The sequence below is a fragment of the Diadema antillarum genome, unplaced genomic scaffold (assembly GCF_040938485.1).
Source record: "Diadema antillarum isolate AM-2024a unplaced genomic scaffold, OU_Dant_1.0 seq00000079_RagTag, whole genome shotgun sequence".
Taxonomy (NCBI): Eukaryota; Metazoa; Echinodermata; class Echinoidea; order Diadematoida; family Diadematidae; genus Diadema; species Diadema antillarum.
Genome location: NW_027271172.1, coordinates 3813183 through 3840535, shown reverse-complemented (window position 1 = coordinate 3840535; position 27353 = coordinate 3813183). Strand labels below are relative to the sequence as shown.

Below are 27353 nucleotides of genomic sequence, written 5' to 3'. Positions count from 1 at the left end.
AAGGATAAACAAAAACTGTACCAGAGCATGACCTCTCTCTAGTAAAATTTGGAAATGATCATATAGTGGGTATTCATTTTGGAAGGTAAAATGCAGTAGTTATTTGCGCCATAACGAGACAGGGTGAAAGACAAACCCGTTTTTCCTCTCCAACACACATCAATGTTTTATTGCCGTGGAAGGGGTCCCGTTAAGTTGAGTCTTCCTACAAAGTTTTATGCCCATGACAGTAACGCTGGTTCCCTTGGGCTTTGTCTTTTTTAAGCTTTATAACAACTTACTTATATATGCATAACCCTAATTAATTCATAGACTTTTTCTACAATGTACCCCTTTGATTACAAAGAGTTCCACAGGAAAGCTGATACAAAAATGAAGCAACTTTTGTTATGAAGAATAAACAAATATGAAGTTCTCATGAAATATAAAACTAATTTCCTTATCAAATTCTCCTCTTTTTTTTTTGTTGTTGCAGGATTTACAATGTATTTTTTAAAATTGAGAGTGGTTTAAAATAGTGGTAGCCAAAAGCAGGTTTCAGTTGTTTTGAGGAGATGTACTGTTTTATTTTTGTTTCCACAAGTCAACATAAACTGATGTATTCTATTTTGTTTTGATGATGCTTACCAGCAAAATAGTAAGTGATTACATCACTTATATGCTACTGACACTGGCCGTTGACTTAAACTTCTGTTATGAGATTTTTGAAGGAGGCGTTCATTAAGCTGATGATGTTCGTGGAGTGCCACCAGCTTTTCCTTCAGTCCTTGTTATCATGGTCCAGGAACATAATAATGATAGAGTTCAACCCTATATCATTCAGCAAAAACATGGTCGTTCAAGTTATATTAATATTCTGTGATGTGTGGCTATGAATATACGTATGTATGTATATATATATATATATATATATATATATATATATATGTATGTATGTATGTATCTATCTATCTATCTATCTATCAATCAATCTATCTATCTATATTATATGTATATATATATATATATATATATATATATATAGTAAACGAATCAGTAGAAAAAGAACGCCGTAAAAAATAATAATAAATCCTAGATCTTGAAGATCTTAAAAACGGAGCATAGCTCTCAAATACTGAAAGGCAAGGTCACACTCTTCATCAGTATATATATATATATATATATATATATATATATATATATGCCTCTCTATAGCATTCACCCGAGGGAGATGAAAACATTGGCCGTTATAGACAGGTGGCCGCAATACAGATTTGACCATATACATACATTATATATACATACACACTAGGCACACTTACGTTGTTTACCTATGGATCTGGCTGTATTTCAAGTTTAACGGGCGTTATGTTCTAGATGATTGTCAGGTTGTGACCAAACAACCTGTTAAATAGTGTAACGGTCTTGACGGAAAGTGAACGCATACTGGCTCCGCGATACCATCTGGGAACGCCCATGCCCCATCTGACGCACTTATACCGTCATAATGGGAGAAACGCCAAGGTTTTAGCTGGAACAGAAGCAGGCGGGGCTTTGCTTTGTTTTGTTTTGTTTTGTTTTTCCTGTTTTAGACAATTGTGAAATGAAAAGGCAGCTCTGCTCGGATTGGTGGCGGTGACGTAAGCTCGCCCAAGTAGTGCATCACAGAGTGAGAAGAAAAGCGACAATCGATGCTCTAGTGATTCTTTTCAATAGCCAAGAAACCTCCATACTTGATCTCCTTTCTCTCGGGCCTTCTCCCCCTTGCTCCGTGCAATCTGCACGAATGGATGCCTTTTTTACGCTCCTTTCAGTACAACCCCCATGCTACACTGGTTTCTCGAGGTATAGGTACACGCCAGCATACTGACCAGCACGGACTGTCATTCAAGATAGTGAAATTCGATAAGTCCCGACCGAGAAAGCGGCATCGGTGCGAGGTGATGTAAAGATGGCGCACATACGGCATCGAAAATCAACCAGTTTCTTCCTCTTTTTATCAACTATATCCGTATATCTTACACATGCTCAAGGTAAGTGCATATATATTTTTTTCTTGTCAAGATGAGTACTACAGTAAGTAGTAAGTTATCATCTACATGATTGTGAGAAAGCTACAGTGTGATGTCCCCCAGACGGAAGAGATACGAGTGATATCGGTGTTTTGCGGCATGTATTTCTCTGCTGGTGATATATTGTACTTAAGAGACGACTGAGTGCTTCATACTTCATGTTTCGATCTTAAAAGACCTTGCATACCTCGATGAATAAGCCAGAGGAAAAAAATATATAAAATGTTCGCTATCGGTGTATGTATACTCGTAATGATGAGGTAGACATGATTGTCTTATTATTATTGACCCCTGTTCATCATCATTCGCAAGCCTAAACTCCACCTGATCTTAGTCAGGAACAGATTAATGAAAACAAAATAATGTTTCCACATGGTAAAATGTCGATTTTTAAGCTTTTTTATCTTAATATTTTTTCTCTGACTAACTTACAGTATTCTCCTGTCTCAAATCTGTAAAAGTAACTGAATTATCACATGGAGGATAGAAGCAAATATTTGCATCTTAAAGTTCTGAATATATCATGTGCTTTAAACATTTGAAATCGAATTATTCAAATAGTAACAATCGATAATACACAGCAAAATATTCTTATATTTTCTTTTTCACTTGCAGCATGAGAACATAGTACAAATTAAACCAAAATGTAAGCTCTACACCGGTCTCAGGAGTATATACATGTAGGTCCACGGGGTCTTCTCTGCAAATCATACCGTACAATGCAAGTGATGCAGAAGGTGTTGTGTAATCATTCACTTTTGAATACCGGTATGTAAGATGGATGGATTAAAGTCATTCTAATGACCACATGACTATCAAAAGAAAGGATAGAATTCAGCACACTTTAAGGGTTCTGAATGTCGAAGACGCCATGCTATATAGCTAATGGTCTTATGCATCTTGTTCGTAATAGTAACAGCAACACAGAATTTAAAATTTGATAAAAAACGTAGTGCTTATATAGGTCTTACAAATGAATACACAAGAGGACATGATTAAAAAAATGTTTATTTTTAGATCACGTACCACTACTCACATACACACACATACACACACACATACACAATCCTCGTTGGAAAGAGTTCCTTATGTCCCCCCCCCCCCACTACCTAACTACCTTTAACCCCACTACCCACTAACCTTTATTTAGTTTATTATTATCCCCCACTAATTTGCACAAAATAGATAAATCACTTTTTTTTACTAATAATAAACTAAATAAAGGTTAGTGGGTATAGTGGGGTTAGTGGGTAGTTAGGTAGTGGGGGGGGGGGACATAAGGAACTCTTTCCCAATCGTTTTATAAGGGTTTAGAAAAAAATGGAATGGTTTAACAAAAACCTAAAAGATGCACCAGTGTTTACAACTTTGAAACTGGTCTGAACAAGTTTTGGAAAAACGAACCTATCAAGTTTTAGGTTTGACGCCATGTCCACCTGGTCATGATCCAGCCAACTTAAAGCCAACTAAATGAATGTAGAGGCTTAAAGCCTGCGTTCAGAATCATCCATAGGTATCCATAAATAGGCAATCAATAGGTAGGTGACTCTTCTTTACAAGTAATGAAAAAATAGAGTTTCATGTGGTCGTAACTCCTTCTTCTTTGCTTGATTTCCTTCATAATGGAGAACTGGTTAGGTTGCAGGGTTGTCTAAAACAAGTATGTGTACTGAAGTCTCCTATTACATTGAATGGTTGACACTGGCACATGCTTACAACGATAATTGTCCAATAGTACGTTTGGCTTGTAAGCCTAGGAGAAATCTAAATTAAAGAGACTATGAAACAGAGAATGATTCGATCACAATTTTCCGAAGTATAACCATATATACCTGGACTTAACTTCCTCTCTAAAAAAAATCGAGTGAAAATTTTCACTCTAAAAAGAGTGAATACAAATAAGAGTGAATTTCGAGTGAAGTTGGAGTGAATTTTGAGTGAAAATGCTCATTTTCACTCATTTTGGAGTGACGTCAGGGATCACTCGAAGATTTTGGAGTGATCCCTGACGTCACTCCAAAATGAGTGAAAATGAACATTTTCACTCAAAATTCACTCCAACTTCACTCGAAATTCACTCTTTTTTGTATTCACTCTTTTAAGAGTGAATATTTTCACTCGATTTCTTTAAGAGAGTCGTACATAACCACTTTCACAACAAGGGAACCGCAACTCTACCCCTCGCCCATGACATACATTGCAGTGTATATTTTGATTTCCTACACCGTTACATTTTTGAATTTACAGAGACATACAGAGACATAACGAACAATTACAATGGTGGATACTACCAACAACAAAAAAGCAAACAAACTTTAAAAAATGCCAAAGCGGGTTCAACGACACAATATAATGTGAGTCCAGGCGTTTAGAGTTGTTCAGACTATCAAAAACCCGATTACTTTTAATGTGTATATTGTATAATACAGGTTATGGTGCACTACAACGGAACAGGTTGCTCAGACCCGCAATGAGAGTAACGGGAATGGAATGTCTGTCACGCAGTCCGCCTCAATGAACTCGGGTCTTTTCTCCTGGTCCTACACCCACTTTTGGACCCGGTCCAGTGGTCATAATTAACGGTCCGACAATCCTGGCCGGGCTATTCGCGCAGTACTTTCACTTTTTACATGTGATAATTTTACTGGGAATTGTAATATAGTTGTCGTCCACGCAAAGGTCTTCGACTTCATCAATCAGCTTCTGCTACATAACATAATTGCAAAGAAAGAAAGGATTACATCATAATTACATCGGTGGACGATGTTAAACGTACGTATCACAGTGGTATGCAAAACCCCAATTCATCAAAATTAATGTGTGGGACTATCAAATTAATTTGGTTTTTTTTACCAAAAGAGCCTACTTGATCGATAGATGTATTCCGCCTTATAATAAAAGATACATGTATATCACATACGTTATACCGCGTAGAAAGCTAGCTGGTAAGAAGATTCAACATCTCCAACCCCGAAAGAAAAAAAAAATGAATACTGACATAATACTTCCAGTGTTTATGACGGTGGTGCACATCAAGGACCCCCCCCCCCCCCAAAAAAAAAAAAAAATGATGGCGCATGTCCAGCAAAATTACAGGAACTTGTTGATGCCGTTTTATCAAAGTACAGGCCTGCATCACTATCCTTACTTCAAATTGTGTAGTTAACGCTGTCAAAACGACTCAGCTATTTTAATATAAACATGATGAACTAATCTTTTAAGCCAGTGGAAGTTCGTCTATAAGATTGACTCAGCAAGACCTCACGTTTAGAGTGTCTTTTTGTGTGCAATTTTCTCGGAAAATAATAGTGTAAATTTCTTACACAAAGTGAGTCACAAAAAGTTCTATCCTCTCTTCCTCTTTTTTTTTTTCTGCCCCTGTCTCTCTTTTTCTCTGTAACTTGTCGCCATCACCCAGCCTATATACAGTCAATTTGTGCATCAATGCACATCGCCTGAGAATGCAAGCGCCTAAACGTCTTATGTACTCCATTGAATCTCGACCCACACCTACCGTATTTAGAACAACAACATCAACAGGAGCATCACCACAAGGCTATATACCTACATTTTAAGAAGGGCAACATCGGAACAAAATGGGGTTGGGGTGATTGTTATGCAACTTTTCTTTGCCTGTGATTTAAGCAGCTCACTGTCCTTGTTATTCAAATCAAGACCGTGTATTCACAATGCGCGGTGCTATGCGGGCTGTCTGTGCGACATTTTGTGGACTGAAGCAGTGGAGGGTATATATAGGAGGCCTATAATGTAGGATGTGGATTTGCAAAGCTATGATTGTGCGTGTCGAACTCGAACGAGAAGGTATAAATGCGTACCATGCCTGAGGATACTCAACGGTGTCAAAACGACGGGAGAGAAAAAAAAAATCTAGAAAGCGGCGCCAGAACAGCCGGTAAAAGAGCACTGTGTGCCTTTGCCTGAGGAATTTGACAGCTAAATCTCCCAGATAGGAAAGATCAGACCTTAATTGCTTCTCTGAAGAAATTTGCTGAGCATCCTCAATAGAGAGCAAGACAGAAGTCCAAGGCTGGTTCACAAACTCGTACTCTTTGAGGATTTTGTTCTACTACTGCCTGTACAGCTTAGCACTTGGCTTTGCACACCCTTTTTATGACAAAAACAATCACGTGGTTTCTCCATTCCTATACATACTAATCAAGAAGGATACTGACTTTTTTCTAGTATCTAAACAGACCTGCGTGAAATCATAACACGGGATGAAATCATAACCATGTGGCATATTCTGGGTAAAACATGCACACATACACACGCACACACACACGCACATACACACACATAGATTCTCTACTGAGTGTATAGAGGAAGTGCGATGGAAGATTGACAAACGGAAGCAATATCCGTTAACTATACCATACAATAGGCTGTGTCTCTGCTATTACATAATGTAGTTTCATTTGCGTTGATATCTCGCACGACACTTCATTTTACCTTGCACTCAGAAGACGCAGATTATTATGATCAACATTCCGAGTATACTCCACATGCATACATTCTTTGGATAATTTAAGCAAAAATACAACGCCTATGCGTCTTTTATCGATTCGCTGTTTGTCACGAAGCCAGGAGTCAGCAACGCAAAAAACCCTAATCATCTCTATGGCTTCAGGTTGCGCTGAAAAACAACCCAAACTTTTTAATCAAGGAAATCCTTGTGACATCCATCTTGTGTTTCGAGCCAGTTAAAATCATATACTATTTACAAAATGAACTCTCAAACCAAGATCATTCTAATTCATAGTAGAATGCTTTAGTCGAGTTGTCTTTATTGCAACATCTCATTATAAACGTTTGTGATCGATAATGGCAAGGTTGTTTGTTTGTTTTTTATTAAACAAATTTAAAGCATTTTATCTGCAGGAAATCTAAAGGTGTCACTAGTTTGTCCAAAAGTCTTCACGAATCTGTTCCCATGTTGTTGTTGGTTTTTTTTAAATTAAAGAAGATATGCTATTAAAGAAAACCAAGACCTAAATATAAATTTGGACTGAGCGAAAGCAGCAATATTAGTAGAACAAGTCAGTGATATTACCCTGCTTAGAATATGGCAGTAACAAGTCAGTGTACTTTTCATGGAAAATGTAATTTTGTGAAATTCTCCTAGAATATTTTCTGTACATTGCTGACAATAATGACGTCATGAAATGTAGCAGTCTCTTTATTCAGCGATGACGACACCGAAACTTTAAAAATTCATAACTTTTGATTGTCCGATTGTCCTCAAAATTTCATTGATGTGTTCTACTAATATTGATGGGTTTCACTTAGTAACATTTATACTTGAGCTTCACTTTCCTTTACAGAGATCAGAAATTAGGACTTGATAATAAAAAAGGAGTTTTTCCTGGATTTCCTGTCTAAACAAACGTCGTAAGAATTATATGCGTGATCATTCTATACCTGTTACCTAGCTTTAGCATACGTTCTGTATACTTTAAAAAGGGTGAACTCTCCATTGGCGTTGACAACGAGCACACATGACAGTTTGTAACAAAAGTGGGTATGATGTAGTGAGGGATGTTTTAAAAGAATATAAGTATATCCTCGTTCCAAACACTGACAGAAATTAAACGCGATGCATGATTGCTAAAAAAAACAAAACAACAACTTTGATTACACATATTAGCCATAACGCTGTAAGAATCTCTGAGCTAATGGAAAGGCGCCATTCGTTGTTGTATTTATTATGATAAGTATAAATGGTATTATCATTATTGTTGTTATTATTATTATCATTATTATTATTATTATTATTATTAGTAGTAGTAGTAGTAGTAGTAGTAGTTGTTGTTGTTGTTGTTGTTGTAGGAGTACTACCAGTAGTAGTAGCAGTAGTATTATAGTGTGTAGTAGTAGTATCATTACCATATCATCATCATCACCATTATCATCACCATCAACAGCAGCATTATTTTTTACTTCTTAACCTATAATCATATTGCATTGGTTATGAGTATATTCAAAAATGGGTTCAATTCACCACGCCTTTATCGCTTATTTGGAAAGGGAGTACAGAAGAGCGTTATTGGTATACATTGTCATCATACTATCATGCATATTACATAGAATACAGTAGAAGTAGTAGTAGTAGTAGTAGTAGTAGTAGTAGTAGTAGTAGTAGTAGTAGTACAGGTAGTAGTAGTACATATGTAGTAGTGGGTGTCAATAGTATAGTAGCAGTACTCAGTGGAGTAGTAGAAGAAGTAGTATGCTGGACTCTGGTACGTACCAACTGTCCAATACTATAGTATTAAGAGTATAGGCCTTAAGTATAGCAATAGCAGTACTTATTGTAGTAATTGCCAACATGGCAGCATTTTTGTTCTACTCCTGACTATTGCATCATAATAAAGATATATATCATATAATTATATGTATTATATATTATATATATATATTATATATGTATTGAAACAAGGAAGGAAAAACTGACCAGAAACAATTGTAATAATAAATAGCGAAAACTTTGAGCAAAGAAAATGGGAAAATGGGAAAAACCCATTTTCTTTGCTCAAAGTTTTCGCTATATACTATATATGTATATATACAACCAGCACGATTTAGACGGTGCTTTGGATATTGTGAGAGAAAAGTGATGTGTATTTTTAAATGTTATGGGTATAATCACCATAGTGAAGTCTTACACTTCGAGAGACAGATGTCCATTAGTCTTAATGGCTTTAATGATGAAAAAAAAAACCAAAATCGCATCTCTCGAGAGTAGATACTACACTAGGGCACTCTAGGGAGTAATTACTTATTGTCTGACATCTATATGCATGTTCGTATTTTGGCCATTTTGTTGCAGTGATGCTAATTATCTCCAGTTTCATAACGTTACGGTATTACATGTAATAAGAGACACACTGCGTTTAGGCCCTATATAGTGTTTCATCGGGTCTGAAGCATGCGTTGATGACGTGTTTGTTTGTTTTTTTATTAAGCACTTTGTTATAAAACAATTCCCCTGCCAACTCAAGCCCATAGATGGTAGATAGTTTGTTTTTCGTATCTCTCCTAAAAGTCCCCCCACCCCTCTCTCTGAATTCTTTCGCTAATCTTTTATCTTTTTTGTTTTTCACGATTTTGAACTACTATGCCTCTTACAGAAAACGACCCCCCCCCCAAAAAAAAAAAAGATAAAAGAAGAGAAATGAATAATGAATAAAGGTATAACTGGACATCTACACACTACATTATTTTAAGACCCCCTCCCCCATATCCAAACAAGATTTGTTTTTATTTTGTTATCCCTCTTTCTTTCTTCTCGCGCTTTCATTCATCACTCCTTCTATATCTGTCAATCATTTTTGTACTTCCCTTCTCTCTCACTTCTCTCTCCCCTCTACTACTCTCACACTTCCACTAGTGTCTATTCTTTTACTCTTCCTTCATCTTTCTCATTTTTAATGCTATTTTTGCTAAGTTTTCTTACACAACTAATGCAGAAAGCATGAAAGGGAAGGGTTATAAGATGAAGTGAATGACATTTTTTTAACATTTTAGTTTATATCACAATGAGAATGATTTTTTTTTTGCTATTCTAAAACATCAAAGGAAGTCAGAAGCCAGATTATGTATCATTTTTCTGTGTATCTAATGTTTTCACATTTAATCAATTTTAGCTTGTAAGAATGGTTAAGTCCATATGTTATAAATTGTTTTATATTTATTCCTCAGAGTTTTCAGTGTGTTAACCAGTGTAATTTTGAATAATTGTAACGTATAAACAGCCATTCCAATTCAGCCTGCTAGCTGCTTTGTTTTACTGTGTTGTGTGTGGGGTTTTTTTAATCAATAAACCACTTCAATTTAATGAAAAATGAATAAGAGTATTGTTAATGTACGTAGAACATATTTTGCTCGCCTTTATTGTGAAAATGTGAATATCAAATAATGTAAATTTGTGATTGTTCTGTTCGTTTTAATATGTTGATCAGTGTCAGATTTGTTTTGCAACCACTAAATAGAAGCATAACTCTCAACCATACTTACTGTTTATATGAAGTTCCAACATGCGACAACTTCAACGGTGGCTGCAGCGATATATGCACATCTCGTCCTGGACTTGCCGGGGTCACGTGTTCATGCCCATCAGCCAATCAGACGTTAGCAAACGACAACAGAGTCTGCGTCCGTGAGTACTCAAACGTTTTCATTGATATTTTACTCCGTGATGAGAATTTTGTTGTCAAAAGTGGTACATTGTATTGGAACTTAACTTGGAACAGCATTGGTTAACAATGTAAGCCCTACCTCATCCTCTTATGTCGCCATGAAAACCTTTGTCTTTTCCAAGATCTAAGAACTGTTTGATCGAGGAAGAATTTCACTGGATGGAAAATGTTCAATCAAAATAAAAGGTCTATTGGCAGTCAATGATTTCCTGTTTACTGCAACCATTGCAGACAGCTTTCTTTTCTTTTTTTATCAGATGGCCCAAAGATTATTTTCACCCCAGCGTTATATCAAGAATCCATAGTTAATGTTTAGGCCTACTGATCGTAATGGGTGTGGGGACATTTTACCGAAGATATAATTTGTCTAATTACATAAGCTATACACACCAGCCGGGAATCGAACCCACGATTTCACGTTAGATTCATCGTAGCCTTGAATGGGAGAGGCTACCACTAAAGTGCTCACCAACCGGTCTCTTTCCTCTGGGCACTGGGCGTGGCGTGTGTTCTGAGCCTTCCTGAATTGTTGAATTCCGCCGTTGAACCTATAAACGCCCACTAATGTAGAAATATATCAGCCACGAATGTAAAAAAATGCCCACAAATGTAGAAACGCCCACGAATGTAGAAATAATTCGCAAAAGTCGCCCACAGGTAACTTAAAAGGTAAAGTGTTTATTTGCTTTTGTTGATAGACATGCGTAAAATATGCTGTGTACGAGTGCGTGCGTGTGTGCGTGTGTGGGTGTGTGTGTTTGTGTATGTGAGTGAAATATTATGGTATTGTATGCAATTTGTATGAAGTAGATACAATGCTTGATTACAAAAACATTTCTCTTCCCCCCCCCCCCCCCTCGTCCGCAAGCTTCTGTTTCTATTTCGGTTCTGTCGGTATACTCAGAATTAACTGTACTCCACCTTAATAGTACGAATACGGTCGTGTATATGCAGGCCTGGAGAGGTATTTCTATTGAAGACTACACTGTTGGATGTAGACCTGACTGTTTCCTCGTTAAGTTTTTAATCATCAAAGATATTACTTATAAATTGCGCAATCGAGGAAGATTCATACACATTTTTTATGTGTTTTGTAAAATCTGTATTGCTTTGATAGATATGCCTATTAGAGATGACCATCAGAAATTTGATTTTTCCTGGGAAAAAAGTAGACCTATTAGGAGAAATTTTTGCTGACCTAGAACCTCGAAACTTGTCGGAGATCGTAGAGAATTTCGATATAAATTACTTCATGGGGTGTCTTGTACTAGGGAGCAGTTATGAAAGTAAAGTTTTGTTTTGCTGTTGGCTGTTGCTAGGATTCGTGTTCTGCACCCCCCGACATAGAACTCGCCGTTTGTATATTATGTAGGCCTACTACAGCCGAAAATAAACCACACAGAGCTCGGTCAACATAATTTCTGCATTTGTGGTTGCAATTATGTATTCAACTTCGTTACTACACTTGTACATCAAGGTGGGCCGCGATTTCGACATTATTTGGCGCTATGATAGCCTGTTCTTACATTAAATTCATGGTTGACATTTTCTACTGACATTTTCTACAATAGGGCCTACTGTACGGTGGGCGATGTTTTCTAGATTTGTGTCGACAGTTGATGTATTTCTACAGTTAGTGGGCGTTTCTACATTTTTTTGGGCGTTTCCATACCATTTTAGTCATCACGATCTCTATATAGTGGCGCCCTATTCGGTGGTAGTTAAATAGGTCCATGTGGGAAATCGAATAGCTACTTACTGTATTAAATTGCAATAATATTTTCCTATCGTACTCGTCTATTCGATACATCGATCATATCGATTCCCCAGCTGGACCGTGATAAAATCACTCTTCCACTGAGCCCTCGTTCCAGAGAGTCGTATTTTGACTGTCTGAAAGTGCGATCCTAAGAACACGATCAAAACAATATTATCATAATGAATGCAAAAAAACACAACAAAACAACAACAACAACAAAAAAGATTGTGGCTCGAGTATAAAGATGCGTTTCATCTCTTTTGGAGAGCTATTAAAACCAAGGGTATAACTCAGAGTCATTGTTGCATGATTATAAACTAGCCAAAACATGATCTGTTCCCTTTTTTTCCCTCTTTTTTTCACTCATCTAACTCACCCACCACCAACCCCGGCTGCTGCGACACCATAAACAGCTGATCAGTCGTCATGTGACCCAACCACCGAATTCACGTGCGCGGACCTGGGAAACTGTATCCCGATATTCCAGGCCTGTGATGTGGTGAGAAACTGTATGGATGGCTCTGATGAGGCTGAAAACTATTGCTGTGAGTCTTTTTTCTCTTTTTGTTGTTACGTGAGCGCCAGTTGGCAGAACTGAACGCTATATAAGTTGCCACAATTATTGCTATTTAATATTGCCTATTCTTTGAAAGTTTAGGTTTTTGCCTAATAATTGTGACCGAGTTTGATCTCCTATGTTCATGATGTTTGGTGATGTCAAATGCATAGCCCGACCTGTGTCCCGACGCCTTACAGCGACTGGGCTGTGTATAGAACTTTACCATAAATATAACCCCGTCGCGGGGCGCTTACGGTACGTATTTGTCCGTATGGGGTCGCTGCTGCGGTTACCATAAATAGAGTTTGCATTGCATTGGCGACAATACTGTATGGCCACGTTGCAAACTGGCCATGAATTCAGTTCATAATTGTTCTCACTGAATTACCTGGCCAACTGTTAGTGTTATGACGCCCAGTAAGTCAAAAGACTTGAAGAGTGAAGTTTACCGGCAGGCCGACAGTTGTAGCTGTAGGGTGGTACATCCAATTACCGGACGCTTTTTTTCGTGGCTTTGAATTCCGTACTCAAAGGATGAAATTTCGGCTAAAAATAACATCACTTATTCACAGACTCCTGGAAATTACGAATTCAGCCAACTAATGTCAATTGTTCACTCCAGTTTTTAGAAAATATGCTTCAAACATAACCCTCTCAAAAAGTTGTCTTTTTGCGCGGTGCAAAATCGCATTGTATTACCAGACACGATTTTCGCAATGAAATAATCGACATCTTTCGCACCTAATCCTTGCACCAGAATCACGATTTATCCCACAAATCACCGTACACATTCTCACCGAGCGGATGACAAAGAAAACATCGGCAAATGAGGCTCAAAATTTGTATTTTACGGTAAAATGTCTGTCTTGAACATTTCGAACAGTTCACGCAATAAAGAAAATCGAGAAAATCGACAACTGGTTAGACTCTACTTCTAGTTTACGTGCTTTGTCTATGGGAGCTGCACGCGCGGGTGACGAGTTGCGGTCCCCTTAGCGCCCAACTATTCCGCATCGTTCGCGTTTGAGGACGATAGCTACAAATTTCCGATATCGATCAGTGAACTTTTGGTTCTATTGGAATCTTCAGCATTTTTCCTGTATGTGAGTGGGATTTCATATAATTTCAGTCGTGAAATGTGATTCAAACATGCATAAATATTAACTATGAAGAGGTGCGGGTCATTTAACTATAAATTTGAGGTAAAATGTGAATTTTTTCGTGTTTTTACATTTTTATGTGGCGTTTTTTGCGATTTCGGTCCACACAAAGTTCTGTGAGGCTAATCTATGAAGTCTCGCGCGTACAGAATGTCATTAGTACGCAAAAATGTGCGTGTCCGGTAATACCATGGTGTCCGGTGACACCATGCTTGCCCCTACTAGTAAATTTTATACATGCTAGGCTAGGTGAGGTTGTTAACCCGCTGATGAGGACGGAGTGCATTTTGCTAGTTAGCTAGACTAGTATAAAATGCATTTCTCATAGATTTCTGGCTACCCAAGTATTCTTGGGACTCGTCTTCAACTGGTTAAGAACCATTTTCCATGGACCAATGGTGATGAATGGCTGTGACATAACACTTTGGTACTCTAGTCTCTATGAACAGACTGTCGTACGTGTCCCCGTATGATCCCAGGGATTAAATTCAGTAGGAGAAATACTCATAACCATCTTGACTTCTGGGTCTTCAATGGGCAATTTTTGAATTTATCCCACACCCAGACTCAGAGAAAGATGAGATGGAACTGATAGCATTAAATATGCACAAAATCATGCATGTTTAAGAGAAACAGCAGAACCTTTATTTCAATCTTCTGTAATTATAAGTGTCGCCTACGTTAAGAACCAGGTAAACTTTGTAAATTTGGAATTTTAAGAAATTAAGGAAAAGATGGTAGCTTTTCAGATAAACCTTAAAATTGAAATCCTCATATCTACATCACTCAGGATATCATTGCTGTTTATTGTAAGCTCAAACAAAAGTCACAGACAGTCTGAGAAATTAAAAGGCACGATTTAGCAATGTTTTCAACAACAAAAATGGAACTGCAATGCGCACAGTACAATATGCTACCACTACTGTACCATACCATTATTCTCTGACATATTGTCATTCTAGAGTCTATAGAGCTATCTATGAAAGGCGTTTCAGAGTTGAAAATGAACAGAAATGATTCATAATGTGCATATCAATGAGTGACCAGATTTACCACATTTTTGACCAAATACTTACTGTCTTGATCATATTGCAGACAATCACCAGTGTGCCAGCGATCAGTTCACATGTTCCAACGGGCGCTGTATCTTCCAGCAGTTCCAGTGCGACTTCTTTGATGACTGTCTGGACAACAGTGATGAAGAAAACTGTGGTACCGTACATCATGTTTTGCTTTGTTTTTCGTGTGACAATCTTTATGAACTGTCAAGCAAAGAAATGCGACAAATTCTCTTTGCTATATTTAGTCTATAGAGACACACAACACTGCTCTTAATGGTATTTTACTATGTTCCATTGAATGTCTTTTAATGAAAAGAATGTTCATTGTGCAGCCACTTCTTTCAATTATCAAATACCGTGCATGACTACACAAAATGAATTCATATTTGAGTGTCAGTATTATTCAGCTGTCTTTCCAAGGATATTCCCACAGTGTATGAACATTGAAACGTGATTTATAGCCCTTTTACTGGGACTTTTCTGAAGGGTGCAGGGGCGGATCCAGGGAGGACCGCAACCGGCGCACGCCCCCCTTCATTTTTTGTTGAAACAAAAGAAATAAAAAGAAAAAAATGGGGGGAAGGGTGCGTGCGCCCCCCTTTAATTTTGTAAACGCGCCCCCTCTTTACGGAATTCCTGGATCCGCCCCTGAGGGTGTGCTGACTCAACAGTGCTCACCAAAATAATGTCATATGAATGGATCAAGATTTTGCATGGCATCATGACAAGGTACATTTCTGTGGACCTGATGGCAATAGCAATGTAGTTTGAATTTTGATACCCCAACAGGATAGCTTCTAATTTTAGATCATATCATAATCATTTAGATGCCAACCTGAGGAAGCTCAATTTACTGTGATACCAATAATTCACTGTAGGTCTACCCATTTTCTAAGATATAAGAATTGCTGAAGCTCTTGGTAAACAGATTGCATCAAAGTAAGTTGATTCAGTTAAAGGTATGCAACTTCAACATGAGTTGATGTAGTACATTTAAAAGTACCATATATATAATAAAAAATATAATATATCAATTTATAAAGCACAAAACCTATGGACATATATTCTTCTGCCCTGCAAAAGCTTCTGATGTGCTTGATGATAATGAACAGTTAAAAATGTAAAGATGTGTTTTGAGTCGTGATTTAAAGATTGTTACTGTTGGGGATTTCCTGACTTCTAATGGTAGATCATTCCAGAGTTTGGGAATGCATTATAGCATCAACAGCAAGTTGATGCAGTTCATACTCAGTTATAACCAGTAGCATTGTCTCCACTAGATCTCAATTTGAAGCTTGCATTAGGAAGATCATTTTATCAATTAAAGCTACTTTAAATTTGTTATTCCATTGATTCCTTATGGGATCTTACTGCAGAGGTTACCATCTCGTTACATTTGAATTTTGCTGTGTACAATATTTTGGAGAAAGATTAACTGTAGATGGAACTGAATAAATGCACAGAAAGAAATTTGGAAAACCTGGCAATATGAAAGAGAAACATGAACTTAGTGTTCTGAATGTGTTGTCAATTCAAGAAGTAGGTATAGATTTAGCAGTGTAAAGACTCTCGAAAATAGTACCCCCAAAGCAAACAGTACCATGAAAAACAAAGGTTTTTTTTTTTTTTTTTTTTTTTTTGGGGGGGGGGCCTTCATTTCCGTTTTAGTTTGAGTGATAGATCACTAAAAGCTCTAGAGTCTAGCTCCTAAACATGTTTGTATGATTTTAAGGAATACCACTGCGGATAGGTTTCAATTCAGAAGTCATGATACTAGGTCATACAAGCACAACTATATGCCACTATTTAACACATACATTATTATATTGAAACTCTGATTAACTTGTTGTTTCCAAGAGCAGAGTTTACAGTAGAAATATACTAGGAAAAACCATGTTGTAAAAAAAGCAGTGAGTTGATTTGAGACAATTTGGTATCTTATTACTATTTAAAAACAAATGTTAAATGACTGCTTTCATGCTGTTTGTGTAAATTCATAGTATACAATATTTTTTTTCTTGTCTTCTAAATCAATCAGCAGGTGATGGTGATATATGCTCAAACAATTAAGCCCCCATCAATAGTGAACATTTATCACTGGTATTTGCCAATTGCTTGAAGCAGAATAATTGTTAATATCTTTGTTTTGTTTTCTTCATGTCACTGCGTAGAAAATCCCACGTGCGACCCGGTAACCAGTTTCACGTGTGCCAACGGTATTTGCATATCGGCCGATGGCGTCTGCAATGGCTTTGCTGACTGCCCGGATGGCCAGGCGTCCGACGAGAAAGACTGCCGTGAGTACCCCCATGATATATCACCTGACAGCGTCGTGAACTTTGGCTGCAGATATTGCCATCTCATTATTGAATTTGCACCGCTGAATTTCACTTTATAGCTTTGTATTGGAGAGAGATCAGATGGAACTGATTAGATTCATTACATTTGTACAAAATCAGAAAACAAATTATAACTTTTTGCCATTTCAATTTGTGACAAAATTTTGTAAGAACAGAGTTAAACTTCAGGTCCCCAAATTATCATCAGTAACATCTGTGGTGCAACGTACATTCCCTTCAGTTATAACGAAATTGTGATGTAAGTAAAGACAACTGCTGGCCTTGAGGACGTTATTATTTACATGAGTTGCCTGCACATCCATCAAAGGGTCAAGACATTAAATATTCAAATTTATGGCAGGTTGCTTTTAGAACCACCAAGGACAAATAAAGAGATCTCTGGATAAAGATCAGTACAGAAATAAAATGCAATGACCTTAACCTGTTGAGGACGGACTGATTTTGCTATATAACATTCATTTCTCATAGACACCTACCTGAGTATTCTCGGGACTCGTCCTCAACGGGTTAACAGCCATATGGACATTTCCTTTAGACAACATCTTTGATGTTAATACATCTCACATGTGCTAATGCATACAGTGATATTTTCAGTTCTTTTCAAACTTTCACTGATGTGTTTTTTTTTTTTACTTCTCCTCTCATCCCAATATGATCTTTGGACCTTTGACCTTTCTTTCCCCTGCAGCACCAAGAGAATGTCCAGAAAACTACATTCCTTGCCCGGGCAACAACATCTGTGTGTTCTCTCAGTGGCTGTGTGATGGAAGCAATGACTGTGGGGACAATTCCGACGAGGAGCCACTGTTCTGCGGTGAGTGCCAAAATTGCTTGCGAAGTAATCATTATCTCCACAATGGAGGTTGTGTGTGTGTTTACTGATGTTTGTTTGTTTATTAGTTTGTTTGTTTGTTCATCTGCTTGCAATATTACTGGGTAAGTCCTGATGTTGAATGAATACAGATGAATTGATGAATTCTCAAGATAGGTCTGTTGTAGTGAAATGACGAGGTGATTAGGTTTGTGGTGGTGGTTCAGAGTGTTATCCGCATTCAGGATGATTTCTTTCTTAAAGGACGATTGTACAGTTCTGTGGCATTAGTGACCCTATGGGCTTCACTGTCGGGCATTGCACCCCAAGAATGCATCTAGTTTTGTGTTATCACAGTTTGATTGTGCAGTGCCCTTGGATCCATATACAGTTAGTGTATACACTGTATATTTAGCAAGTCTGTTTCTTTTCTTTTTCTTTTTTCTTTTTTTGCAACTCGGCACTTCCAGACAATTTCCTTGGTGGTTAGATTTGTGATTGTGGAATGAAGCGATGAATTCACAAAAATAAAACCTTATGAAATAATTAAATGGAGTATACAGTATTACATATGTACTATCAAATTGTCAACAAACATCAGCATGCCCAGTTTATCGCCCCGTATGCACTCATTTCAAACATTTTCAACATATTAGGAAGCAAGTGTTGTCAGAGGTCTGTTGACTCTTTATGTGCCACATTTGCACGTCCGACTCGTTCGACGGCATGTCAACTTCGCTTATTCTGCTCAAATGCACAAACCCACCCAAACCGATCGATAAATTGCCAAATGCCGCAGCACAATGAAAGCGTGTTTCGCCCTGACGTTCCTCTCACATATAGCTTGCACTTTATGGTTGTAATTGACTAACAAGCGGTGTTCCGTATTGGATTTGCGTGTAAATTCTAAGTTTCTATCACTGTTTTGTGTGTAAAAGTCATGCCTTTACAGTAATTTAGTTACCAGTCATTTGAAAGAAAACAATCATAGATTTATCATACAATTTACATCAAAGCAAAGCTTGGCATTTTCTCTACAACTTTACCCCCCATAATACATGTCCAGCTTAACAGAAATCTATAGAAGTAATGTAGACTTGAAAAATTGAATGTTTTCTCAAAGCATGACAACGTTGGTGTCTCAGAATAACGTGGCGCACAGGGGGTTTCCACCATGGCACAAAAAGAGTTAAACATTTCTTTAAATGAATACTATCAAAAATGACATCAAAATGCTTTGTGCCAGGATCAATCAAATTTTCACCTCATAGTCTTTGCAGTGGTATATTGATCATATATGAACAATGTTAGTGGCATCATATTTCAAGTAACTGTACAGGCAGCGTACAGTATCTTTGCCTAAGAACTTCCCACAGAATTGTCATCTGCTTTCAATCTTCGACTGCCACCCTTAATAACTCTACTGCATTAATTTACCACGCTCTGCCCCTGCAGGTTCTAGGACTTGTGCTCCAGAGGACTTTCTGTGTGACAGCGGGAGATGTATACCTGGTTCCTGGCGCTGCGACAGAGAGAGGGACTGTATGGGTGGTGAAGATGAAGATGAATACTGCTGTAAGACATACTGTGCAACTCAAGATGCTCTTGTCAGCTTCAACAGAAGCATGTTGATGTATAACAGTGGTGGATCCAGAGGGGGGTGTCACCAGGCACGCACCCCCTCTTTTTTGTGTGAAAATAAAATAAATGGAAATGAAAATGCGGGGGGGGGGGGGGGGGGGGGCACCCCCTTTAATTTTGTAAAGCCCCCCCTTAGGGAATTCCTGGATCTGCCCCTGTATAATATGCTATTAAACAAAAATCAAGACACTACTTTATTTCAAGACATTAATGAATGTTGTAATATACTGGTTGAAACCACGGGCCCATTGCATAAAAGTTACAATTATGGTAACTTTGCCATCCAATGGTAACTACCGTGATAACAATACTCAACAGCCAATCAAAATCAATAATTCCATGGAAGTTACCATTGGATGGCCAAGTTACCACAAATGTAACTTTTTATGCAATGGGCCCCAGATAAGTCTAAGTGATTGAAAATAACTCCAACCATTTATGACTTGACCTTTGACCCTAGCCTCACCTGAATTCACGTGCCATGCGGGTCTCTTCACGTGTGATGACGGGACGTGTATCACGGATGAGTGGGAGTGCGACGGAATACCGGAGTGTCCCGATGGCTCAGACGAACATGACCAGTGCGGTGAGTGCCGAGGCTCGTTCACATTCCTTGACCAATAGCCATTGTCTCAATGTAGTTTTAGTACAGTGCGTTCCCATAAAAACTTTTTGAGAAGGTAAAGATGTATTCAATCTTAATGATTGATGGTACAATATCTCTGTGTAATAAGCAAGTTTGCAAGACTGCCATACAAGTAGAAAAAGAATTTGCAAGGGTTCTTGGAAGAATGACTCCAAAAGATACTAAAATGACTGGGTATGTGGCACTAAATGGTTTTTAGGGAGAAAAAAAAAATCTATTATCTATGTTGCTTTCAATAGGGAAAATTACATGGTGCTAGTGTTTGCCATCAAAACGTTTGTCTAATTTGAAAAAAATTTTAAGAAGAGCAATTTAATTAGTGTAAGATCTCTCATTTCAAATTTTAGAGATTTCTATTTTGATTGCTTACAAAAGATCATAATTTCAGTCCCTTCTTTTCTTTTCTTTTCTTTGTAGATAAAATGGCAACTTGTTCCAGAAAAAAAAAAGATTAGTGTAGATTAACATGTCACATACAAAAAATAAAAATCCTTATGCGGTGCTTTAGATTAAGTTTTAGTTGTTTTAGTCACTGATCAATTTTGTTTGCTACCACTTGCCTATTAGGAGAGTACGTCTGCCCAGAAAATTTCTACAGGTGTGAGCAAAAGAAGCATCGACAGAACCGCTGCATCCCAACAACGCTTGTGTGCAACGGAGTTACTGACTGCGAGAAGGGTGACGATGAACTAGCGAACTGCAGTGAGTAGTCATCTCTGTCGCTTTTCATCTCCAGTGTGTAATAATAAAGAGACTTGTGTAGGTTTAGCATGTGCATGCACTTATGCAAAGTTTGCTCAAGCAACAACCAAAGGCAGAGACTTGAAAGAAGGTTGGATAAGATGCAATTGCTTCACCCTTCAAACTCAAGAAACTAGGCGGAACAAAGAATATTGAGAGCCTTCTTGGTCAAATTGATGACTTTCCCATCATACACATACAGGCAGCCTTGTTTGAGTTGAATCTAAAGTGACCAGAGATAATCTTTAAACTTTACATTGACTTTAATTTTAACTTAGACAGTTGAATTCACACATTATTTAATGCCTGTCTTGGGTGGAATTTTTCTTCAACTTAGCCAATTTTTTACTTTTGTGTGAGGTTGACGTAGGCAAAGTTGACTGTGTATCAATTCAAGTGAAATCTTTAATGCCTTGTCTGGCGTGTACTTCTGTTTCAGCCAAAATTGCAGAGGTTGGTAGGAGTGCGTGTCTGCAGTTGTCATGATTAATCCATGCAGTAGTCGTGTTTAAAGTCATTCAGATGTGTAGATTGCATACACTTAAAATAAATCAAACTGAAAGAAACTATTCACACATCATATGATCGAACAAAATTCTAACATTTGGGGAAGTCCCTAAGATTATTCTTTTAACCATTTGGAACCAGGGCATTCCATAATGCAACTGACTTATCATGCACTATCATTACTGGTGGAAATGACAAAGTTAAACAAACATTGTATCTCAAGAGATGCAGCTGTAGACTACCACGCAGGATGCGTTGGTGTTGCATGGCACTTTTTGAATCAAAATCAAGTCATCCTCACAACACTGCCAATATGTGTGTCTAAATTTGTGCTGGAATGAAATTTTCAAAGAGGTCTCACATCAAATTCTCCCCCCCCCCCCCTTTGCTTATGAACAGCCTTGCGCACCTGCAACGCTGGGGAATTTGCCTGCAGCAACGGACTCTGCATTCCACAGCTCTTCCAGTGTGACCACAACAACGACTGTGGAGATCAGTCGGACGAAGGGTCAAGTTGCGGTGAGTCTATGTCCACCTTGACCAGCATTTGCAGATGTGGTGCAAATGAGTTCCATCAACTTTTGTATGTGTTGTGAAAATCTATGATGGGTAGAAAGGGTCTTTATCAAATTTTCTGTTCAAATGATGAAATGAAAGATAAAATGTTTGGTACATCTTACATGATCTTTTTCAGGCATCGAACAATGCTTGTCGACCCAGTATTACCATAATGGTAATGTGACATCAAATGAGTTTTTAATAATAGTATAGTATAGGAGATGAGGATTGGGCTTTCAACTTTTTGTGAGATGCCAAGAAACCACTCATGAAATGGTATAGAGCATACCATTCTGAGAGGAATTCAAAGTTTTATTTGATCAAAATCATTTTTTGGAATGGCAGAGACATCGAAAAACAAAGTAAAACAAAGCGATCGTAATGAAATGTGGGTCTCACCTTTTATTCAGATTGCTCTGTTTTGGGCATCTCGGCCATTTCAAAACCAATTTTCATCAAAACGTTGAATCCCTCTTAGAATTACATGCTCTTTCCCATTTCATAAGAGGTTTCTTATTATCAAAGAATGTTAGGAACCTGAAGTCAGGTCTCAACCAAAACTATACAATCCCTTTAATTCTTCAATTTAGAATTTAAAAGACTCTATAACCATAGCCACCATTTGCTGGTGATGTTTTTTGAAGTGACTTTTTTGTTTTGTTTTAAGTGATCTTTTTATTAATTCCATTTCCTTTGAAAATATAACAGTTTCAAAAAAAAATACATATCATATACATAACATTTGTCATAAATGTTGATGTATTTACGAAATATATTCCATGAAAACAAGAATAATCATTCAATTCATTTTAAAGCAGAAATCAAGCAGGAAAAAAAAATAGGATGAATTATCCAGTCAATTTCTTTTCAACTCAAAAAAAAAAAGTACATGTGCAATTATAGGCATATTAGCCAAGCACTATATAAAGAAAAATAGAAAATTAGAATCTCTATTATATTAAAAGAACAACTCTTTTAATACATAAAAGAGAGTGTGTGTGTGTGTGTGACACTCTCTCTCTCTCTCACACACACACACACACACACACACACACACACACACACACAAGAAAAATGGTGTAAAGTGCCATAACATTATGTAGGTGGTGATGTCCAAAATATTGTACCCATTGCACTATGAATCAAGAGAAATTTATCATTAACCATACTCCATGGATTGCCCAAACTGTTTTGATATAGATCTCAAAATGGTCAGAAGAATTCAAATGAATAGTCCTAATCTTTCACCAAACGCCAGTTGCTGATTTTTCTGGAGATATGTGATTAAACCTCACAGTGCCAGTGGGTCAAATGTACACAAATATTACAAGAAATTTATGTGGTAAGCAGAGGGTAAAGTGCTGATTTGCTTCAAAATGAAAATTGAGGAGCAAACTTCCTCACTCCTTTTTAGCTCAGTTATCCTTTCCTGAAATAAATGTAACCTGCTACAACTAAATGATCTGAAAGTTGGGGGACCTGGGACAATTTTCTGAGAATGACATGACAGTATTCCCTTACTCTTCCACTTTTATATGATATATAACACGACTCATAAAAGTACTCAGTTGCGGAGATATCGATGATTTTATTAGAGCATGTAGAGTGGTTTAGGAAATCAGCGTTTCGAGAAAACCGCCTTCAAAGTTTTCCTTCCGATGCTATCATGATCAGAGGGAGGCAAGACAGTTTTCACCACATGACAATAGAAGGTATGCTCCTAGCAACGTCCGCAACATTCATTCAAGCTTAGCACCAGCGGTCTACGCGCACTGACCAATAAGATCACTTCCTAGGGACGGAGTCTAACTGTGGCGCTAAACCCAAATCTTTGGACGCGTTTCTGTTCCGTTGAAAGTCAGAAAATCATGGCTGAGAAAAACGCTATTTTCTTGCCTATTCTTTGATCATTTAGCTTCGAAATTTTGGCAGATGATAGCCGATACATTATACTACAGAAGTATGCCAAAAACAGAAATCTGATTGTTTTGACTGATTTTGGAGATCTGACTTCAAACTCTGTTTACTTGGCTCAGCCATCAGCGACTTTAGGATCCTTTTGTTGTAGCAGGTCACAAATAATTTCTAAATGCATGATATCGATCATTGCGGGACTTCCTTGTGCATCTTTTTTTTTCTTTTTTCCTTTGAAGTTTGCTTGAATGGCAGAATTGGAAGAGTTATATGGTGTCTTTTTCTTTCCATACAGTTTATGCAACGTGCAATCCCGAGACGGATTTCACATGTAACAATGGCCGCTGCATCCTCATGAGTTGGACGTGTGATGGACGTGATGACTGCCGAGACAGTTCAGATGAAAGTGGATGTGGTATGCACAGCCTTGCCTCTCAATTTCCTGATGGCTTTGTCTCTTGATCTCAGGATGCAAAGAAGAAGTGTTGTGCAGATTATTCTTCTTTTCTCTCCTTTCTTTTAGATTATTGAAATAAATTCAAACAATTATAGAGAAATTACCCTTTGGAATAAACTCACCCTCTGCGTATTCAGAATGCCTCATCTGTTGAATCATTTCAAACTCCTCTCAGAACTCATCTTTTTAATCAGTTGTATTTTTTTGATGTTCTTTGATAACTTTTATTTTAAAAAATATGAAAATTGAGTCACTTACACCTTTTCTCATCCCTTTACAATAAAACTTGTTAAAATGGATGAAAATTGAATGAGATGGTTTTATATATACCCTCTTTCTGTACCTCTTAATAGATTCTGAAGGACCAATGTGCAGTGCTGGGGAGTACATGTGCAGTGACCGAACTTGCATAAAACAGGAGTTGATCTGTAATGATGATGTGGACTGCAACGACGGGCTGGATGAATATCGCTGCGGTGAGCACAGTGATGTGGTGTATTTTTTTGACACTGTGTAGGCGTGCCATGCACCGTGTAGAGTGGATTGTTACGTTTATATTGCCTGGTGTATCGTATAAGCTTTGTATGGTGTCATACAAGTAGCATGTTGTGCATGGATTTCAGTAGCAAACTCATGGTGTATCATTTCAACACTGCATGTGTAGGCTTGCCATGCACTGTGTATAGTGAAGTGCAAGGTTTGATATGAGCACAATCACATTTTCTTGTCTTTCGTGTCAGCTTTATGTAGGTTGACAGCAAACCATGTATTATTGTAATGTCAAGTTTTAGGTGATTAATCTTGGAAGTTTGCTAGCAAATGTGATCTTCAGTGTGCTATTTAAAGGAAGTGTAAAGGCATAGGAAATAGATGTTTTTGAATGTATATTTGTTTTTATGTACAAAACCAAATGGACCTTTAAAATGCGATATGATGAGTATTTATAGCAGAATATTGGAGTTATTCAGTGATGAATGAAACACTTGAGCTTTTTATTGTTTGATGAAAGGAACAGAGAAGAAGAAATCATGTGTGATGGCCTCTTTGCCTCCTTTAGGTGTAAACGAATGCGATAATGAGCAAACCGGATGCCAGCACACGTGTGTGAACACAGCCAACAGCTACTATTGCACGTGTGATGATGGGTTCAGGCTGAATTCAGACGGAAAAACGTGTGCAGGTAAGTGTGTTTACACTCTGGTATTTGTGAATATGATGTCCCCCATGTGAAGCTAAAGGTTATACCTGGGTGTAAACATCACTACCCTTGAATTGTGGAGCACTTGTGATGTTGCCCTCTCATATCTTATGTGTATATTGCATATTATCTTTTTATTCAAATGATATCGACCTACGTGTAGCTTTTATTAGCTGTACTCAGAAACTTCCAATTCTAAGACAATGAGGTACTTTCCATGCATTATGCTAAGTATAATTTGCAAATAACTCAAATCAGCCGCAGTTAACTTTTACATCTGGGTCATTTTGTTCCCGTAACAGGCAATATATTGTGTTATGGCCTGTGCAATACCAATAAAAAAACAAAAACAAAAACTACTGACCACAGATTTCGTCTTGTAACTCGCACATTTATAATTTACTTGCACCATGCCTGATTCCCAGAAATTGACGAATGCGAGGAGATGCCAGATCTGTGCACGCAGCTGTGCGAAAACACCCGGGGCAGCTACATGTGCAAATGTGCGACGGGATACGTATTGGAGGTCAACGGCCGCTCCTGCAAACACGCATCAGGTTTGTGTCCCGTTTTCTTGTTTTCGTGCTCGTAACTTTGCTGTGGCCTTTGACACCATCCCATACGGGGACAATTGTGTCACAAGAGTGGCAAAATATCTACTATTTTTTTGAAAGTACATAATTGTACTCAATTATATGATTTTGCATAATACATTTATCAGAGATCTAAGCCTTCCAAATAAGTTCAATGAGGTATTCATCATTTTACAATATTTTTTGCGAATTCTTTTTAATTTTAGTCATTTCATTCACATCACCGTTGAGGTTGCACGACATGACTAGATAAGTAGTAAAAAAAAAGTTATAGAGCAGTAGGTTGTATAATTTTATAGTACTAGTATTGATAGTAGGAGTAATTACTGCTGATTGCTGATTTTGAATGGCTCACAGTCAGTGAATGTGTCAAAGAAATCTAGACCTGCTTTTTTGTGAAGTGTTAGGCGCCTACGTAATATGCATGGAAATGATCCATTGCTCTCCAATTTTTCGTCTTACAAACCATCTGTTTGGCACCACCAGGTATTGACCCACTCATCATATTCACCAACCTGTACTACGTGCGGTCACTCTCGACCGATGGCCGGGAGTACACCCTGATCGCCGAGGGCTTCTCCGGCGCTGTGGCGCTTGACTTCGACTACAGCGAGGAGAAGCTGTACCTCCTGGATGTCAACGAGAAACACATCCTGAGAATGGGACTGGATGGCATGGATCAGGAAGTTGTCGTCGATGAGTTCGTAGATGGCGGCGAGGGGCTCTCTGTGGACTGGATTGGCAGGTGAGGAAAAAGTTTTTCTTTCATTATTACCTCTGTTGAGGAAGTTACATATTTGTTGGGGTTTGTTGGTTTGTTGGCAGAATAACTTAAAAAGTTGTAACAGATTTGGATGAAACTTACAGGAAAAGTTGACAATCACACAAGGAACAGATGATTCATTTTTGGTAGTGATCTGGGAATTTTTGATTAATTTTTTGAAGGATTTTTTTTTCATCATTTGGCAAATAGGGTCAATGAGCTCAGGAGTTCAAGCTGCACATATTTTAGGTTTGCATATGTGCCCTTAAGCGTGTATTCTGCATGCTGTTGTGTTTGGAGGAAAATCCATCTCAGAAAATCACTCCAAAACTGTTTAGCAACATCATAGACAGATATG

The 27353-nt window shown here is 37.8% G+C and overlaps 1 protein-coding gene across 1 annotated transcript in view; it reads left to right on the top strand.

Annotated features, from left to right (window-relative positions):
• The window catches only part of LOC139726102 (low-density lipoprotein receptor-related protein 2-like), a 64402-nt gene that overhangs the window by 6570 nt on the left and 30479 nt on the right, over nucleotides 1-27353 (top strand). The window contains exons 2-15 of the mRNA XM_071637182.1: nucleotides 10099-10227; nucleotides 12440-12571; nucleotides 14841-14957; nucleotides 16978-17103; nucleotides 17855-17980; nucleotides 19433-19552; nucleotides 20079-20204; nucleotides 20832-20966; nucleotides 21912-22031; nucleotides 24280-24399; nucleotides 24795-24917; nucleotides 25499-25621; nucleotides 26065-26196; nucleotides 26719-26977. Of these exons, the coding sequence (XP_071493283.1) occupies nucleotides 10099-10227; nucleotides 12440-12571; nucleotides 14841-14957; nucleotides 16978-17103; nucleotides 17855-17980; nucleotides 19433-19552; nucleotides 20079-20204; nucleotides 20832-20966; nucleotides 21912-22031; nucleotides 24280-24399; nucleotides 24795-24917; nucleotides 25499-25621; nucleotides 26065-26196; nucleotides 26719-26977 (1888 nt within the window). The remainder of the gene's footprint in view (nucleotides 1-10098; nucleotides 10228-12439; nucleotides 12572-14840; nucleotides 14958-16977; nucleotides 17104-17854; nucleotides 17981-19432; nucleotides 19553-20078; nucleotides 20205-20831; nucleotides 20967-21911; nucleotides 22032-24279; nucleotides 24400-24794; nucleotides 24918-25498; nucleotides 25622-26064; nucleotides 26197-26718; nucleotides 26978-27353) is intronic.